Here is an 18,582-nt window from a genome sequence, read left to right as displayed (position 1 = left end):
ACCCAGCTCTGACAGGTCACTCAGTCTTAGTCTCAGAATGATACCAAATTTCAAACACTGAAACTTCTCACAAAACAGGAATTCCACATTTGATCCAGATTGAGGTCCTTGCTCAACCCAAGCATCCAGTGCAGAGTATTGTTAGCTCTGAGTGTGTATGCGATGGCGGGGTTCTGGAGGTTACCTGTGAGAAGGCTAAGAAGGACAGTGTGTATGGGAGGTTTGGGTCTGCTGTAGCCAAGGTGAATAGTGATAGATGTCTCTGGGGGGACAGCATCTCTCTTGGTAAACCTGGGCCTATGGCATCTGAGAGTTTCCAGTTCACATAGTTGTCCAGGCTGGTCTGGGGGGCTCACATATTATATGGCTACAGTGCTCTGCTGCCCCAGGGCTAGTCAGGCACCCAGAGAGCCCCATTCAAACCCTCTGTCCAGCTGACACGCCTGCCATCAAAGTTCTTCCATAGGCTGGAACTCCGGGAGTAATGCTGAGGCCTGAGCATCAACCTGAGAACTACAACCCCCAGCGTACACCGGGGCCGGATGGAAGGTGGGGCCGAAGTAAAAAAGACTGCTAATTGATATTCATGTCGTCCAATCAGCGAGTCGGAAGGGCAATGGCCTTGCCAATGATTGGGCGGCAGGGATGGGCCGCGCGGCCTCTGTGTGGAGTTTTTAGATCGGCCCCTGAGGAGGGTGAGTATCGCGAGCTGGGGCTGCTGAGATCGGGACCCAAGGGCTCCCGGCTGCCCGCTCTGCGCTGAGGCTCCAGGAACGTAGCGCGGAGCCGGGGCAGCAGGTGAGACGGGAACGTAGCGCGGAGCCGGCTGCCAGCCGGGCGCGGGGGCTTGGAGCCCGGGCCGGAGCTCCCCCCAACGCCCCTGAGAGCCGGGCGCGACACCCCCGGGGGAGCCTGGCCCGCCCCACCCCCGGGAATCAGGGCCCGGGCTCCCCCTCGATATCCTAGGCCCCCCAAGGAGTCGGGTCTGTGGCCTCCTTTCCCTCCCCCTCCCCCTCCGCGAGACGGGCCTGTGGCCTCCCTTCTCCCTTCCTTCCCCCCCCCCCCGCTGAGACGGGCCTGTGCCTCCCTTCTCCCTTCCTTCTCTCCCCCCCCCTCACCCCCCCCCCCACCCATCTCCACGAGAACGGGGCCTGTGGCCTCCCTTCTCTTCCCCCCCCCCCCCCCGCGAGACGGGCCTGTGGCCTCCCTACTCTCCTTCCCCCCCCCCCCTCCCCCAGGGCGAACGGGCCTGTGGGCCTCCCTTCTGCTTCCATCTTCCCCCCCCCCCCCGCGAGCGGGCTGTGGCCTCCGCTTCTCTTCCCTTCCCCCCCCCCCCCCACGCGGAAGGGCCTGTGGCCTCCCTTCTCTTCCTCTCCCCCCCCCCCCCCCCTGCGCATGAGGGCCTGTGGCTTCCCTCTCTCTCCCCCCCCCCCCCCCCGCATGAACGGGCTGTGGCCTCCCTTCTCCCCACCCCCCCCCCACCTCCCCCCCCCTCCGCGCGAGACGGGCCTGTGGCCTCCCTTCTCTCCCCCCCCCCCCCGCGAGACGGCCTGTGCCTCCCTTCTCTTTTCCCTCCCTTCCCACCCCCCCCGCGAGACGGCCTGTGGCTCCCTTCTCTCCCTCTCCCCCCCCCCCCCGCGAGACGGGCCTGTGGCCTCCCTTCCTCTCCCTTTTCTCCTCCCCGAGACGGGCCTGTGGCCGTCCCCCCCTCCATTCCCCCCCCTCCGCAAGACGGACCTGAGCCCTAGCCATGCTCCAATTCCTCCGTCGCCCCCCTCCATCTCCAGATGTACATGCAGTTACCTCCACTCTTTCCTGCTCATCTTAGAACGAGGTGGGCCTTTGAGATCTGTTGTTACCATTGTGTTCTTTCCTAGGGCAAGAATTAGCTCTGAATGCTGCTCGCCTCTGCCAAAGTCTTGCTGATCATCTCACAGTCATAGAGGGAGTCTGTCAGGCCATTGCCCCCATTAACTTTCTCTTGCTTTCTCCCTCCACGGCTGCCCTGAGGGAATTGGATCACTGACCCTCCCGCTCAATCCTGGCTCTGCTCCCTCACATTCCATATGGAAACAGGGTGTGGTTATTGCTCCTTTCTGATCAATTCCTGAACTGACTGTGTATCATATCAGAGTGACAGGGAGGGTGAGGTAATATCTTTTATTAGACCAACTTCTGTTAGTGAGGAAAAACAAGCTTCATAGCTTACATGGTGCTCTTTTTCAGGTTTGAGAAACAGAGAAGGGGGAGCAAGTGGAGGGATTCAGAAAGAGGGATGACATGGTTATAGCAATGAGCTAGGAAAATTATCTTTGCAGCAGCATTCTGAATGGGTATGGGTTGGGGAAGATTGTTGCACTATCGAGATGAGAGATTAGATAAGAGTTTTAGCAGTGTGGCTGGATAGCAAAGCTCATGTCTTAGAGATGTTATGGAGAAAGAATCAGCAATATTTAGATATAGCTTGGATATGACAACCTAGAGAGAGGTTCAAGTCAGGCTATGGACCCCTGAGTGATAGGTTGGTGGTGGTGGAAATTTCCAAGACTGAGGCATTAGCATTTCATGTTTTTCTGACCATGTCAGGTATGTTGTTTCTGTGAATTGTCTCACTAACCCCTGTACAAACTGAGCATTGAAACTCAGCCAGCTAACAAGTTAAAATTTGCCTAGTTGTCTTTAGGGTTTCAATGCTTGTGTTAGTACACCTTTATTCCTAGTGTAGACAAGTCCCTAGCATAGATGGACCATCAGCATTTTAAGCAATGTTATCTAATTGCTCAGAGCAAGGCTGATTGACAAGGTTCCTAAAAGGTTAGTAGATTTTCTGTGTGCTTCCCAGTGTTGTAAATGCTGGTGAAACTGAACTGGAGTTGTTAATAGAAAAAATAGTCTGTTAAACCTTCTATAGTGTAAACAAGGCTTACTGTCAGGGAAATAGTACTTGGGTAGCAGGAACTGTGCTCTGTGTCAGTCAAAATAGTGTGTTAATTGTAGCGTATTCATGATGCAGCTGTAACCAAGCCTCTATGGGAGGATTGTAAAACAAGAACAGTAGCAATGTGTGGAGAACTCCTTGCATTTGAGGTAGGAATGTGGTGTGGTTTTCCTTGTTCTAGCTCATCCTACAACTTAATACAGATTTTGCTATGAGACGCAATGAAAGGTTAAAGATATTCAGTAGTTTAATAAACAGCTGCTTTTCTTTCTAGGTCAAGGTTTATCAAAAACTGATTCATTTAAGCTTCATAAATTTGACACTGAGCATTGTCTACATGTCACTTTTTTACTGAGACTAATAGTGTTTCTGTGCCAAAATCAAAAGTGTTCAGTTAAATTCATATCCCTATAGAAAGTTCTCCAAAAAAAACAAACCTCACCACCAGAACTGAAACATCAGGTTCCCAAGTTCTCTTTACAGCCAGTTTTAGGCACTTACAACTACCAAAGCTGTATCAGAAACAGCCAGGCATTTTATGTAACTGGACATTCCTTTCATGCACCAACCATTTGTTTAATTTGAGACAACTCTTTTCTTTTGGGTTCCAGACCAGTATTCTATCATGCATCTGGTTGTTAGATGACCTGCAAAAAGAGTGCTTCACATGGTCGCATTAAAAAAAAAAAAAAGACATGAAACCTTTTTTACAAGTCTCTCCCCCCCTCTTTTTTTTAATCCAGGGCTCCTTGTGAAACTCGAGAACTGTAGTACAAGGTGGTTTTAGTACTTAATTCAACATGGGTGGAGGTGGAGTGGAACCAGGTGGGCACCAGGCTCACTGGCAGCTGTTCCTGATCTTGCTTTAGTATTCATGTGCACCTGCCACCCAGATGGGAGACATTGACAGCTGTGTGGAAGGGCTCAGGGCAGGGCTGCTAGTGGTACAGCTGTGCCAGAGGAGCTGTAGGTACATGGTGCTGGCTCCTGGAGCAGTGGCTCCACATTTGGCTCCTTTCACTGCTGCAGTTCCTGTGAGAGCCCTGTGGTTCCACAGACAGTGATTTATATCTGCATCTGTGGATATAAATTTGTCTCTGCGCAGGGCTCTGAATCTTGTTTAAAACTTCTCTCAAGTGTTTGTCGGTGTTTGAGCTGATAGACATGTCATGGGTCCACAGGATCAGTGCTATGACCCAGCTTTTAAACAGTCTCTTGGAGGAACCCCTTCAGTAACGCTGACTCCCAAGGGTCTCACTCTTCCTTTAGGGTAGGCCACACATCCTCTCTGCCTCTGAGACTGAGCCTCTGGGCTCAAACACTCTTGCTTCATGCCATGAGCTCTGCCTAGCTTGTCCGTTTCAGATAGACTCCTGATTAGAGACTTTGTGCTCTTCAGGGACTAATGCACCACAGCAAGTATTTTCAGTGACACCAGGCTGTGTTTTCAAAACAGTAGGGTTTAATAGTCAGCTAGAACACAACATTTTTAAATCCTTAGGTTAGGATAGAGAGGGTAAGTAAAAGACCTATTACTCTGGCTTGGCCAGATGGACTCCACCAGCCAAGCTGTAGTACAGGGGTCGGCAGCCTTTCAGAAGTGGTGGGCTGAATCTTCATTTATTCAGTCTAATTTAAGGTTTTGCATGCCAGTAATACATGTTAAGGGTTTTAGAAGGTCTCTTTCTGTAAGTCTGTAATATATAACTAAACTATTGTTGTATGTAAAGTAAATAAGGTTTTTAAAATGTTTAAGAAGCTTCATTTAAAATTAAATTAAAATGCAGACCCCTCTGGACCAGTGGCCAGGACCCAGGCAGTGCAAGTACCCCTGAAAATCAGTTCCTGTGCCACAGGTTGCCTACCCCTGCTGTAGTAGATTCCACCTTAGAGCCTGTCTCTCTCTGACCCTTTGGAGAGTGCCAGGTGAAAACAGCCAGCCTCTTCCAGAAGTCCACTCTACATCCCCTTCTGGTCAGCTCCTGCTCTTTTTGTCTCCAGGCAAGACCATGCTGAGTTCGCCCAACTTGCTGGAGCCTCCTGCTGTTGGGGCAGATCATTTGGTCCTCGGGGCTTCCATTGTCTCTGGAGCCTCTGTTGATCTGTGTCAGTTTTAACCTTTTAATAACCTATTAATTCTGCACTTGTGTTTCCTGCACTGTTCCAGGATCAGGGTTATCCCTTTTGCACCCACTGGGTAGCAGTCGAAAGCGTAGAAGGAAACCGAAGCATACATAGGCTTCGTAAAAATATTACAGAACATTCCTACTTTTTCACAAGGAGTTCAAAAAAAAAAAGTCTTCTCCCCTCAGCTGAAATGTCTTCACTCTTGACACTTTGAAGTAACTGCTAGTCCCCAGACAGCCACGTTCTATTAAATACAGGGTAGAAGAGAGTTGTTGCTAATGTAGAAACAAAAGAGCGCCCCACTTTATAACTTCAGATAAAAATAGCCTTTGGGGACTTTGTGCCTTATTTTAGTTCTCTATGAGGTATAATCTTTTTCCTGTGTGTTCATTAGGTCTACAAATGTGGAGCTTGTCAAACACAGAAAAATCAGTGAAGAGAAGGGACCTCTAACTTGTAAAGCAGGCGTTCTCAAACTTTATTGCACCACAACCCCATTCTGATAACACAAATTATTATGCAACTCTAAGAGGGAAGGACCAAAGCCTGAGCCTGCCTGAGCCAAGGGGTGGGAAAGAGGCTAAAGCCAAAGCCCAAGGGCTTCAGCCCCAGGCAAGGGGCCTATAACCTGAACCCTGACACCCAGGGCTGAATCCCTCAGGTTTCTGCCATAGGCTTTGGCTTTGACCCCAGGCTTCTTCATTTTAGACAGTGACAATAGATGATTCAATTCCTATTTCTAGTCTGTTCCACTGTTTCCATATTGTCCAAATGCAGCCCTGTTAGTATTGCAAACTAGAAGGGTGGGGGAGACATGCTAAATTGAAACACACCTTCTCCAATATTTAAGTATTATGGGGGAAAAATACTTCAGGTTGTTTTGTGGGTCTTCTGCGTCAGTTAATTTCTGTAATACTTTGACTTGGGACAAAGCTAAAATTCATTGTATCTGTCTTTTCTTTTTTTTTTAAGATCTGCATTTTTATTTGAAGTACTGTATCTTTGTGAAGGGGGCTAGTGTCCTGAATCCTTTTGTGACAGGTATGTTGTTGGAGACTGCATGTAATCTTCCTCCTGGACCCTTATGTATGCAAACTCATGCTTTCCCCTCCAGAGTATTTTCCCCAATTGGAGACACAGGGATCTTAACTGACTTTCGCTAAAATGTTGCTTTGTGAAGCTACCCTAATGTGTGAGCAGTAGTCCCTGCCCTGTGTGAAACTACAAAGATGACATGCGGCCTACTTCCTGCCTTCCCAAACACTTATAAGGAAAATTTTAGTCCCACAAATGTATATATTTAGAGTAGCTTCAACCCCAGAATAAAACATACACAGTATTTAATGGCCCCAGTAATACAATGTAGTCACCAAGTGACCTTTTTAGCTGTAGCCTTCTTTTATCTGCTTCCTTTAACCTAATCCTGGCCCTGATGCAATAGCTTTTTGAGTGGACCCCAAGAAAACATTGCTGGTGGAAAAGAATGGAGAGAGACTGTACAGTATTAAAAGATCTAGGAAAGCAGTTCCCACAGAATAGTAGTAATGAAATCCTTGGAACCCCCAGAAGTTACAAACCAAACCACTAGAAAATTCTGGTAAAACTCCACTTGAAGATGTTCTCCTCTTAGTTATTAACCTAGGCACCAGTGTTTCAAAAAGTTGTTCATGTGTGTAAATCTTACATGCTAAGTAATCCCACACTATGAGCAGTCCTCTATAAATGGGTACATATGTCTTTGCAGGATTGGGGTCATAATTCTTCACATTAACTTTCCCTCCACCTCCCTCTTTCTTCTTGTGAAAGGAAGAAACTGAGTTTAAGGTTGCCATTGAAAGTGCTCATGAAGGCAGTAAAATTGAGAATGTAGTAGTCTATTGACTCTTCTGCTGGGCAGCTGCAGATGCTTCAGTGGGCAGGGTGGTTTTTTAAAATCTTTTTAAGAACATAACTAGGTTTGGCAGAAACTTATTTTTTATGTTTAAGCATTTTTATTTTTTATCAGTTTATTTTCATAGTTGCAGAAAATATTAAGGGTCAGACAATAGTTAATAACTTCCATTGTTGTACATGGTGGTGGTGTAGCTGTGTTGGTCCCAGAATATGAGTCAAGCTGGATGAGGTAATAACTCTTATTGGACCAACTTCTGTTTGTGAGAGAGACAAGCTTTCGAGCTTACACAGATCTCTTCTTCCAGTCAGGGTAACATACTCAGTGTCACAGCTCAGTAAATGTTTAGCATAACTAGCTGACACATATTTAAGGGACCATCTGAGGTGAAGTGGCCTGTTAACACCCCTCTAGTCATAAGGATTGGCCTGTTAACATCTCTTTAATCATCATTTTCCTGTGAGTTCATAGAAAGCAAGTAGTGACTGCCTGGCCTCACCCCACAGTTATGGGGCTTTTAGAGCACTGGATGAGGTATACCATATGTGATGCGCATGTGTAGGATCCATGAATCTTGGAAATGTGTGTTGTGGGAGTTGTTGATCATTGTAGCAGTGGAAGTGCGTCTGCACGCTTTGCATCTGTTCTGGCAGGGTCTGATGCAGCTTGGAGTTTGTGTGTCCTGGTTTGTGAAGAGCTTGCTTCTGATTAATGAGCTTGGAGAGGCTAAGGTGCTGTTTGAAGGCCAGAAGAGGTGGTTCAAGAAATACTTCTTTCAGTATGGGGTACCCATTGAGTATGGGTTTCAGCTATTTGGGTTTTAGTGTGGGATATTTGGTGACAACTAGGAGTCGGAGGGCTTTTTATTTCTGTATTAAGCAGGTTTTCTCTGTGCGTTTGGGTGATCTGTTCTATGATGCAATTTTCTCTACTGGGTAAAGACATTGGGTTTATGGCTTATTACAACAAGCTCTAAACCACTAACAACCCAACCCTCCCCTCACCCCCCAGCTAGCTCCTCCTTACTTTTCCTCTCTGTAACTAGAGGGGTGTTGCAGGGCCACTTCCCCTTAAATGTTCCCTTGAAATGTGCATTAACTAGTAATGCTAAATGATCTGTTTCACCTTGTATTTAGCTGAGATGCTGTGTACCTTTCCTAGATCTAAGGATGAGATCTGTTACCTCACCTGCCTTGTGTCTAATGGCCACTTTCAGCGCTAAAACTTTTTGCTGCTCAGTGGTGTGAAAAAACATACCCCTGAGCAACAAAAGTTTTAGCGCTGAAAAGCACCAGTATAGACCGTGCTTACCTGGCAGTAAAGCTACCACTGCTCATTCAGGGTGTTTTTAAATCACTGGGAGAGCTCTTCCCCCAGTGATAAAGCACAGTGCCTACACTGCCCATATCACAGCGCTGCTACAGCCACGCTGTAATGTGGGTGGTGTAGAAGTACCCTAATAGTTGATATTGAGATTCAGCGTTAAAACTTTATAACCTTTAAAACACACATTGTCAACATATGTCAAAATATACAAAGTAAATAGCTTTAAATAAAACTTCAGTAAGTTCTCAAGCAGCGTTTTTCTTTCTTTGCCTATTTATAAATTTCAGCTATTGGTAAAAAATTTTTCATCAGTGTGTGTACAGTGAAATTAACACTTGTGGATTAAAAAATATAATCCTTCTGGACCTAAAAATAATCAGTTTAGCAGTAACAGGCCTGTAGGGAAAACTGATGGTCTGTCATGCACCATGAGCATTAGTATCCATTGTGAATTGTCTTCCAGTCTAGTACTGGATATTAGAATGAATGTCTAATCTTGCTTTTTAAGTTCTTTGCTGTGACATCTCATTACAATTAATTCTGTGGGTTATATATGCAGACTCTTAAACTTGAGTTTTCTCAGCTTTCCCTTAGGCCAAAAGTCAGAAGCTGGGAATGGGCAACATGATAGATTACTTGAAGACTACCTGTTCTGTTCATTCCCTCTGGGGTACCTGGCACTGGCCACTGTCAAAAGACAGGATACTAGGATAGGTGGACCTTTGGTCTGACCCAGTATGGCCGTTCTTATGTTCAAAACTTTTAGTAACAGCAGCTTAGAAGTGTAGGCTTTTTTAACAAATCTATTTTTAGTCACTTGCTGACTTTAAAAAGTTCAGAGTACTTAGCAGCTCCCATTGAAGTTAATGGGTGCTGTTAGGTGCTTAGCACTATTGAAAATGGGGCTACTTGCTCAAGAACTTAACTTCAGGTACCCACTGCTTTAAATCGTGGACTTGGGTGCATCTATAGCTGGAAAACCAATCAATCTTCTCTGTGCCATATTTTATAAAATCATATTGCAGCTTATTCTTTTCACTAACTTGAATAGTCCTGATCATTTTGAGATTGTTTGCTTTAAGGAATAGAATGAGTTCATGCTACCATCTAGTGCTTAGAGGTAGGTGGCTTTCTGCACAGCTGAATAAACCAGGCAGCTGAGAATTGTATATGTGATTCAGAGACTGTTGCAGAAGAGAGGTGGTTTGTTTTGGGGGATTTTTTTTTAACAAGAAGTTGGAAATCTTTGCTCTATTCAGCAAATTCTGGGATCCTAAGATCTCCAGTTTGAACTTGTTTATACCCACCATTCTACCTTTTGTTCTGATGTTGAAGATGACCCACAAAAGAGAATTTGGGGTTGTACACCTGTTTGGTTTTTTTCTGATATATAAACAGACAAAAAATGGGTATTTAAAGGCACTTTTCTGCTTAGGGTTATTAACGTTCTTGGCCCTTGGCTGAAGGCATGCTGTTCAGTTTTTTTCAGCTGTTCTAGGCATTTGTGTAAAACTACTTGTTAAACAAAACAATCTTTTAAATGGTGTTTTTTAAACTTCTACTCTTCAGTTAATCAGGTTTCATTTTCATGGATTTTTCTGGTGTCATGAATTATTCTCTGGTAATCCCTTAGTTTTCCAGGGCAGACAAAGCTTGAATTTCTAATATTCAGCATCAAACAGCAAAACTGTGCATAAACCAGCTCTTCTTTTTTGTGAGTTACCCATGCCCTAGTGAGGGAGAGACCATAGCCTTCCGAGAGACTATGCAGATTGTTTTGGGGGCAGCCTAATCAGGCAGGACTCCAAAATGGCTCTTTGAATTTGTGCAAGGAATATATAGACTTGAATGCTCCACTCCCTCTGGCAAACTGTAACTGGCTTTTTTCAGCTGTAACTCTTACTGTGCTCTCAGCACTCTGGCCACTTCATAACCATCATGATCACAGCTATTGATATGATTGGCCAAGGTGTAGAAAACTCCCTATTAATTATGTTTAGCTTCTAGCCACCTTCAGTGGAACCACTTTCGTCAATGACTGTAGCTGGGGAGAGATGTGGTCAAGAACCCACCTTTCCCAGTGCTCTCAAAGCAAGGTACTTGCATGTCATGGGAGAGATTGGGTGAAGGAACAAGAAGGGAGAGAGAATGACAAATATATTGGAGGTGGTGATACGGGAAATGATACCAGTGAGACTCTGTTCCAAACTTGGCAAGTTTGGAGCTCTGCTGCCCACCTATAAGTTATTGGTGGGCCAAAAACAATCTCTTACATCTCAAAGCAGAAAACCCATTCTCCTTTCTTTCTTTCTTTCTTTAATCTTTCCTGTAACTCAGATAGCTAAAAGTTCAGACTTCCTGAAATGAATCATCTCTGGATTAAAACCAAGCAGGAAAAGTTGTAGCCCCAAAGAACAATTTTTTTTCAACATTATCAAAGAAAATTGGGTTGTAATTGTATGAGATGCCATATGTAATCTTAACTGTAGGGTTTACTTCTGTAAATGGAAAAGCTGTATACTGTTTTCTGTGTTCAGAGAACTTTATCAAATAAGACACTTACCAGAAAATTAACCTTTGGCTGTTGTAACAATGCTTCTCCACTTTGCTGTTATGAAAACTTATGTAGCACTAGTGAAGTACTAAAGATGAATCATAATGCTGCATTTTTATCCTTGGTTTGTAAGGCTCTGGTACTTTGCTGTTTGAGTCAAGGTTGTATAGAGGGTGGGGGGAAAATATCTTACCCGTTGTGAAGAAGCTACCATTAAACATAACAGGAAACTATAAGCTTATGCAACTGAATTTTTACTTATCATTCTGTTAATCACAAATTTGCAGAGGGAAATATGTTATACTAAGTGCTATTGTATGAGTTAGTAGTTATTTTTTTCTAGTTTTTCCTGAAGAAAGTTTCAAAATAACTGTATTTAAACTGCTTTTGAGTGCATATTTGGAAGCCTTTGCTAATATCAGTGTATTCACTCAAGTAATTATTTTCAGTCTGTTAGTCCTAAACTGAAAGATGCTTAGAAGTCTGAATAATTGCAAAGAGTAGACTTCAGAAGAAAGTGAGGAACTAGGCTCAAATCTGAACTTTGCAGGTATAACAGAAAAAGATTCTTTAAATTATGTCTGAAGCTTCATCTTTAAATGTCTCCTAATTAAGCTCGTCTACAGTTTTACAGGTGCAAGCTTCACAGTTCTCCTGGCGTGAACAGGTATCTTCTACGTGTCAATTTAGACGCTGATGTAATGAGGATTTAAAAAATATAGGCAGGATAGGGTTTTGGAACTTGTTTCCTTTTGAGTTCAACTCTGTTGAGTTGGCTTGTGTTGGTGCTGACCCACTCTGATATGATGACAGTTTCTCAGATATAGCCATCTCCATAATACAGATTATCAACTCTGCTTCCATTGAGCGTTTTGGCAGGAATTCCCAAAGGTAATCAGATTTGATCCTGTGGCAACTGCAGATGTGCCTCAGGCACACCACTCTTTAATACCTACTCTTTTGAATACTTGCTCATGTTCATTCCATATTAGGAGTGTGTGCTCGCCACATCCACCAGTACTGGAAGTTTTTCCCTTAGCAGTATCCGTAAGGTACCAGCTCTGGTTCCCTCTGGAGTGGCATCCACATGGCATGATATAAGGAGTGCCACTGGCTCCCCCCACCCTCAGTTCCTTCTTCCCGCCAGCGACGGTGCTTGAACATCTGCTGCTTCGACTAGTGTTAATTGTCCTCCGTTCTTGTGAACTTTGCAGAACCTGTAATTTAGTTGTGTATATAGTTAGTAGTTGAATTAGTTATGACAAGTGTCATATCTGAAAATCCTTCAAACCCAAGACTAAAAAGGAGCATGACAACTACCTTTGAGCACTGACTCGGTACACAGTATGGGTGTGGAGTGCCCAGCTGGTACCATCCATAGGCTGGCACCATTCCCCCTGCATGGCTCTAGCCAAGAACCCGAAGAAGACTGGGGGGACGATCTCCTACATCCTGCAAGAGAAAGGAGAGGGCTGGGGGCAAGCCAAGACCCATGCTAGGCAGCTCAACACTCCTCTCTCTTTTCTCTTCTCTTCTCTTCTCCCCCCTGCCCCCAGGGAAGTCAGGCTCCAGCTCAAGGTGAGCGATGCAGCCCATCCTATACCTTGCCCACATCCCTGGATAGCGACACAGACTCTGTCAGCTTCAGGTGCTGTCAATGCCTGAAGTTCTGCAGGCAGCTCAGGCAATCCTGATGCTCTCGGTGCCATCCACACTGGCTCCAGCGGTACCCAGGTCTTGGGGTAAACCGGTCTTGAGACCTCTGCATACATCCCCACCTCAGTGGCACCATTCCCCATTGTGAAGGACGTCCCGCCACCACTTGCCCACCCAAAGTCGTCACACCTCAGCCAGAGAGGCTGGCTTAGCGGAACCCTTTTCCCCAGATTTTGGGCACCAACAGCAGGATTCGAGGCAAACCTCACCAGTAGCCTGATGCAGAACCACCGAGGCATGTCCCCCCCCAGCAGGAGCACCTAAACCAACCCCTCGCTTCTGATCGGAGGACTGAAGCCACTGGTAACCAGCCTGCTGTTATCAGTCTCAAAGACAGAGATCACTGTATTCGGGAAGATCCTCCTGGCTACCGGCTCATGATAGCTCCCAGTCCCACTTGATTGAAATCAGACTTTTTGCACTAGCTGTACTTCTGGTCTGGTGCTCAGCTACCCCAGTTATGGGGATCCAATAAAGACTCTAGATATCTTTTGCCGTTCTCTGATGTCATCCCAGTTGCTTTGCTTATCCCTCATCTTTAAGGAGTGTAGAAGATGCTTTTTCAGCATACGAGATGGACTCATCTCAACTAGATATAGAAGTATGGCCATGACACACTGGGTTCCTTGAAACTGCTCTCAAGAATTTTATATTGCAGTAGCATCTCGTCTAATGAACATTCTGGTCTGGAGAGCTTGTCAGTGTTTCTTGGAGGATCACTGATGCTGCAAGCACATTTTTGTTCTTTTTCTCTCCTCCCTTGCCACCTTTGTTTTGGCCATTTGCCAGTCTGATGGAAGATAATCTAGTGGCCTGAAGTAGTCAGTCTGTAGCTGGATGATACCCTGTAGTTACATATAGTTGAATTGGCTAGGACAGGGGTTCTCAGACTTTTGTACTGGTGACCCCTTTCACACAGCAAGCCTCTGATTGTGACCGCCCCCATGCATTAAAAACACACTTTATATATTTAACACCATTATAAATGCTGGAGGCAAACCAGGGTTTGGGATGAAGGGTGACAGCTTGCGACCCCCCCCCCCCCCGTAATCACCTCATGACATCCTGGGGGTCCTGACCCCTAGTTTCAGAACCCCTGGGCTAGGATGTGCAATCTGGTCCAGATGCAACTCACCATGTCCTGCAGCATACCTAAAAGCACTCCTGAGCTGCTCTATGCTCATCATACAGCCTCCAAGGCAGTCTGAATCAATTAGGGCCTTGAAGGACCAGAATCAAAGTTACTGAGCTTAATCTGGTGCAGATTAGTATCATTTAGCTCATTTCATTTGACAGTAATGCAATAGATTCACTTCTTACTACAAGAACAATAGCTGAACTGCTGCCAAGCAATAAGGACATCTTGGGGCAGAACAGCTTTGGCAGCAAGTTCAGACCCCTTCATGCCAGAGACAGGCAGAGCAGCCATGTCATTATCTTTACAGACAAAAGCATTGCTTAGTTCTGACATCAAGACACACATCTAAATTGAGAACTTTAGCTTCTGTTATGGAATCTGTTCCCCTATCTAGGGATGCCCAAATGTCTTAGCCAGCAGTCTGTTAAACATCTCTGTCCACTTTTTTTAAACCAGGAAGTTTAGCCACCCTGCTTACCTCTCAGGTGGTGGTTTTAAAGCACGGAAAGAGGTATCTTATCCTTCCCACTAAAAAGGAAATGCTACTGTTTTCATGTCTGAGGTCAGGCTGTTCATTCTCTTTCCTTCTGTAAGCTCCAACTTCTGGGTTCCATTTGTTTTAGAGACACCCACGTATAGCTGTTCAGTTTCCATATATTTGAATCTGGAGATGGGTATCTCCTGGAGAAAAGGGAATTACTTGTCTGTAATTCTTGCTCGCTGAAGATGGTCAGTTTTGGATTAACATTTCCCCACCCTGACTCCTCCCTCAAGTTTGGTGGTTCTGTAATTTTGTATGTACACATAATTGGCTCCTTCTAAGAGTTACCACTACTTCTTTCGAATGAAACCTTTTTTGGGCTTTTAGGTTCTTTCCCAATACAATAATAAACTGCCATTGGATTGTAGGTGTTGGGAGTAGGACAGCATAGCAAGTGTTTGAGACATACCTTTCAATGGCTCAGAGGCTCAAATCTAAACTACGGGAGTTCCTGACTAGTCTCATGCAGGAAGCATTGACTCCAAAAATGGGAATCGGTAGAGATGGCTGTACTTAAGAGAGCAAGAATTACAGGTAGGTAATCTTCTTTCTCCTTTTCTTTGTAGGTTTGGAAGAGCAACATTCTAAGATACTGAAAAATCTGGACTTTTAATTGTATAATTCCTAAAGACATATAAGGCATTGAAAATTGTAGCCTCCTTGCAGTTTATAGTATCTGTACCTCTTACTTTTTTTCTGTATTTTATATTCAAGAAACACCATGAGCACAGTAAGTATTTTCTTAATGAAGTAAATGCATAACTGATTATCTCGTTCTTTATCTTTTTTAGACTTGTAGTCACTTGTGCCATTTCAAATCACAATGTGTGGTCTGAACAACCTGGAGAAAATAGAGATTGTAATACAAGTAAATTAAGATGCCATGTAATCCCATATTCTGTCCTGATTGATGTCTCTAGCTATTGTTAGTATTACTCCAAAAAAAAATCCCTTTACATTGGGAATAATCCTATTTTTGTCCAAACTAACAGAAGTAGTCAGTTTGAATCTAACAGTTTATGTAATCATGAAAATAACCCTCTTGATCACCAGTGATCACAGAAAGCACCTTTCCTGCCTGCGCAACTGGTAAGAAGCATTGTGATGATGCCTTTACTTTGGCATTTCCAATACAGGTTTTGAAATGAATCCATACAAAAACGTGTATGCTTTAGTCTTTCAGTTGGCAGCAATTAAAAACATTCTGTCTCTAAAGATCAGGTCTGCATTAATACTAGCTTTAAAAAACAAACATTTTTTTCTCTTAGACGCAAAGAAAACGTCGTGGAGGAGCCATCAATTCTAGGCAAACTCGAAAACGAAACAGACTGGTAGCTTCAGCTACAGAAATGGCTTCAGAAGCAGAGCCAATAGAACTTGAAGAAAGTGGTAAGCTTTTATAATAATAATTCATGGAAAAAAAATTTTGCTTCTGGAGTGTTGGGAGTCCAGCTCACATGCAGAGGCAGGTTATGGGTTTACGGGTGCGGGGGCTACCCACCCCTTCTGCCTGCAGTCTCCCTATCTTCCAACCCCCTCCCCCACACACTCCTGCCTCCTGCTGTTCAGATGTACTTGTACTGGTATCAAAGTAAAGCTTCAGAATCCAGTTCTTAAAGGGTAGGAGGGGCGGGGAATGCTCATTGAAGGATAGGAAGTACAGAACATTGATGTCCATCTAATGTCCTAATCCTAAACACTTTAGAGGATGGGTAGAAATTTGCTGCGCTATTCAAGCTTTAGACTCTTCAAGTTGTCTGAAGGCCTTTATCTTGTTTCTCAAAAAAAAGTAGCACAACAGGGTTAGAAATGTAAAGGCTCTTTCTTTGCTTTCTGAATGTACCTATGACATAGGGAAGGATAGCAGAGAGAAGTCCTGGAGGCCAAATTTAGGCTCCTAGGTAAGAGACTGAAGTCTGGGACCTCCATGGTAACATTCACAGAATGTCAGGGTTGGAAGGGACCTCAAAGGTCATCTAGTCCAATCCCCTGCTCAAAGCAGGACCAATCCCCAGATAAATTTTTGCCCCAGATCCCTAAGTGGTCCCCTTAAGGATTGAACCCTGGGTTTAGCAGGCCAGTGCTCAAACTGTTGAGCTATCCCTCCCCCATATTAAAGTATACATCCAGTTATATTGATACTTACCTCACACAAGTTATCTCACAGAGTTTAAGAAAATGAAATATGTGCACAAGGTGGGAGGCGAGAACTGCTGCAGTTTTTTCTATTGCTGCAAATCAAAACACACAATAGTAGCATTAACTCTCTAGCATTTTAATGAGGGCCGAGAGCCTGAGAGATATGTTCAATGTCTGCCTTAAAGGAGAGGGGTGGGGAGGGAACACAAACTATCAGCATTTAGTAAATGGGAGCATTCTAGAAGTTCATGTCTGAACCTTGTTGTGGAATGGCAGGTGTTTATACAGCTCTACATGCATGATCTTGACTCTTATCATTGTATTTTTAAGCTGGTGAAGAAGTAGTAGATCTCACGTGTGAATCTTCTGAACCTGTAGTAGTTGATCTAACTCACAATGATTCTGTTGTGGTAAGTAGCTGTTGGTGCACTTATCCAAATACTCTGCTCAAATGAGGTTAATGCTGCTTCCAAGTTCTAACCTCTAAGGCAACTAAAGCCACAACTAGATATCTCAGACCATGTTATTGAAGTGTCTGGATAAAGGTAATGCATTGACAGTGTAGGTAAACCCGGCAGCCATTATTTGCTGAACAATAGCATCTCCCACAGCCTTGGAGACTAGAAACTGGGATTATACCAGTGCACTCTTTGAGAAGTATCTTGGTGAAATGTCATGTAAAAATCTAAACTAGAGACAATGTCCATCTTTAAATGATAGCATATGGTAGCCCTTTGAGGTCATGCAGCTTTTTATTTTTTATTTTTTTTAAAAAGGTTCTAAACTGAAAACTGCCCATTTCTTGTTCTTGAACATATAGTTCTAAATCACCGCCGTCAGTGCATGTTTCTAATCGATAACAGAGTACTGCCAGTGTTAGACTGAAAGTAACACTTAGAGGAAACGTGCTTCACTACTGTGTCAGGCACTTGTGGAGGATAGTCAGGACTTTCTGAAAGGACATATTGATAACATGCTTTAAGTAAAGAAATGTGGAAGATTATAGGTTTAAGATGATGAAAATTTTTTCACTGAAATGGATTTTCTATCATCGTTTCAAGATATGTGCATCAAACAAAATGGATATATTGAATGTCGCTCTGACAAGAATTGAGAACATAATGAAAAGAGGTGGCAGACCAAAACTTTAAAATGGTTTCGTAAAGTTCAGCTCATTGGTCCTTATTCTGACACCTGCACAAGTGTCCTGACTTGTGAACATGCATTAACTAGGTGTTCATTGCTTTTGAAAATGACATTTAGTCCATATTCTGAACTTTATGGCTTATATTTTTTAATTGACCATATTTTTATGGTATGATGTGACAGACAAAAGCTCACCTATATAGATATGGAAAAAGAGTTTACTACAACAGACGTATTAAAGCCCAAAATTCAGTAATAATGGCACAGAAGCTGTTTCATGATACAGCACTCAGTTTGAATACTGAGAAACACTTGGTATAGTTCCAGAGCTGCCCAGGATGGGGGCAAGTGGGGCAACTTGCCCTGGGCCCTGCAGGGGCCCCCATGAGTGTTTTTCCAGGGCCCCTGGAGCAGGGTCCTTCACTCACTCCAGGGGCCCTGGAAAACTTTCACGGGGCCCTGGCTCCTGAAGCTTCTTCCGCTCCGGGTCTTCGGTGGCAAGGGGGCCCCACTACCGAAGACCCCAGGCCCCGAATCCTCTGGGCTGCCCTGTATAGTACACTACAGATGCAGCCAAACTGCACAGAAAAAAATGCCATCAGATGAACGAGATACAAAGGTAGGATTTTCAAAAGTACTCGGCATTGTCCTATTTCTGCTCCTATTGATGTAAGTGGTAAAGTTCCTCTTGACTTCAAGAGAAGTAGATAGGTCAATGAAGTAGTGTATATACTCATTCATAAGCTGAATATTTTTTTAGTTAAAAAAGGAAGCACCAGAAAAGGTGTCGGCTTATGAAGGGGTATAGAGAAGGAGAGGTGGGACACAGCTCCTCCCCTGCAACAGAGAGAGCAAGGAGAGGCAGCACAGCCAGAAAGGAAGAGGCAGGGCCAGAGTCTGTGGCCACGCCACCGGAACCCTCTGCAGCCATGCCACCTGGCCCAGCTGCTGGAACATGCTGAGGCCGTGCCATCTAGTCTGGCCCGCCAGAGCAGGCTGCAGCCGTGCTGCCCAGCCTGCCAGAGCAGCTCAAGCCAGGTCAGACAGAAGGTGGGAAGGGTTGGGA

General features: G+C 44.5%; 1 protein-coding gene across 1 annotated transcript in view; it reads left to right on the top strand.

Annotated features, from left to right (window-relative positions):
- The first annotated feature begins 616 nt into the window (after positions 1-616).
- RNF4 (ring finger protein 4) overlaps positions 617-18,582 on the top strand; it is a 33,864-nt gene continuing 15,898 nt past the window's right edge. Inside the window, 4 exon segments of the mRNA XM_075066631.1 lie at positions 617-648; positions 650-695; positions 15,500-15,620; positions 16,701-16,780. Of these exon segments, the coding sequence (XP_074922732.1) occupies positions 617-648; positions 650-695; positions 15,500-15,620; positions 16,701-16,780 (279 nt within the window).

This window comes from Chelonoidis abingdonii, chromosome 5, assembly GCF_003597395.2.
Source record: "Chelonoidis abingdonii isolate Lonesome George chromosome 5, CheloAbing_2.0, whole genome shotgun sequence".
NCBI lineage: Eukaryota > Metazoa > Chordata > Testudines > Testudinidae > Chelonoidis > Chelonoidis abingdonii.
This window is presented reverse-complemented; position numbering and strand designations above follow the sequence as displayed.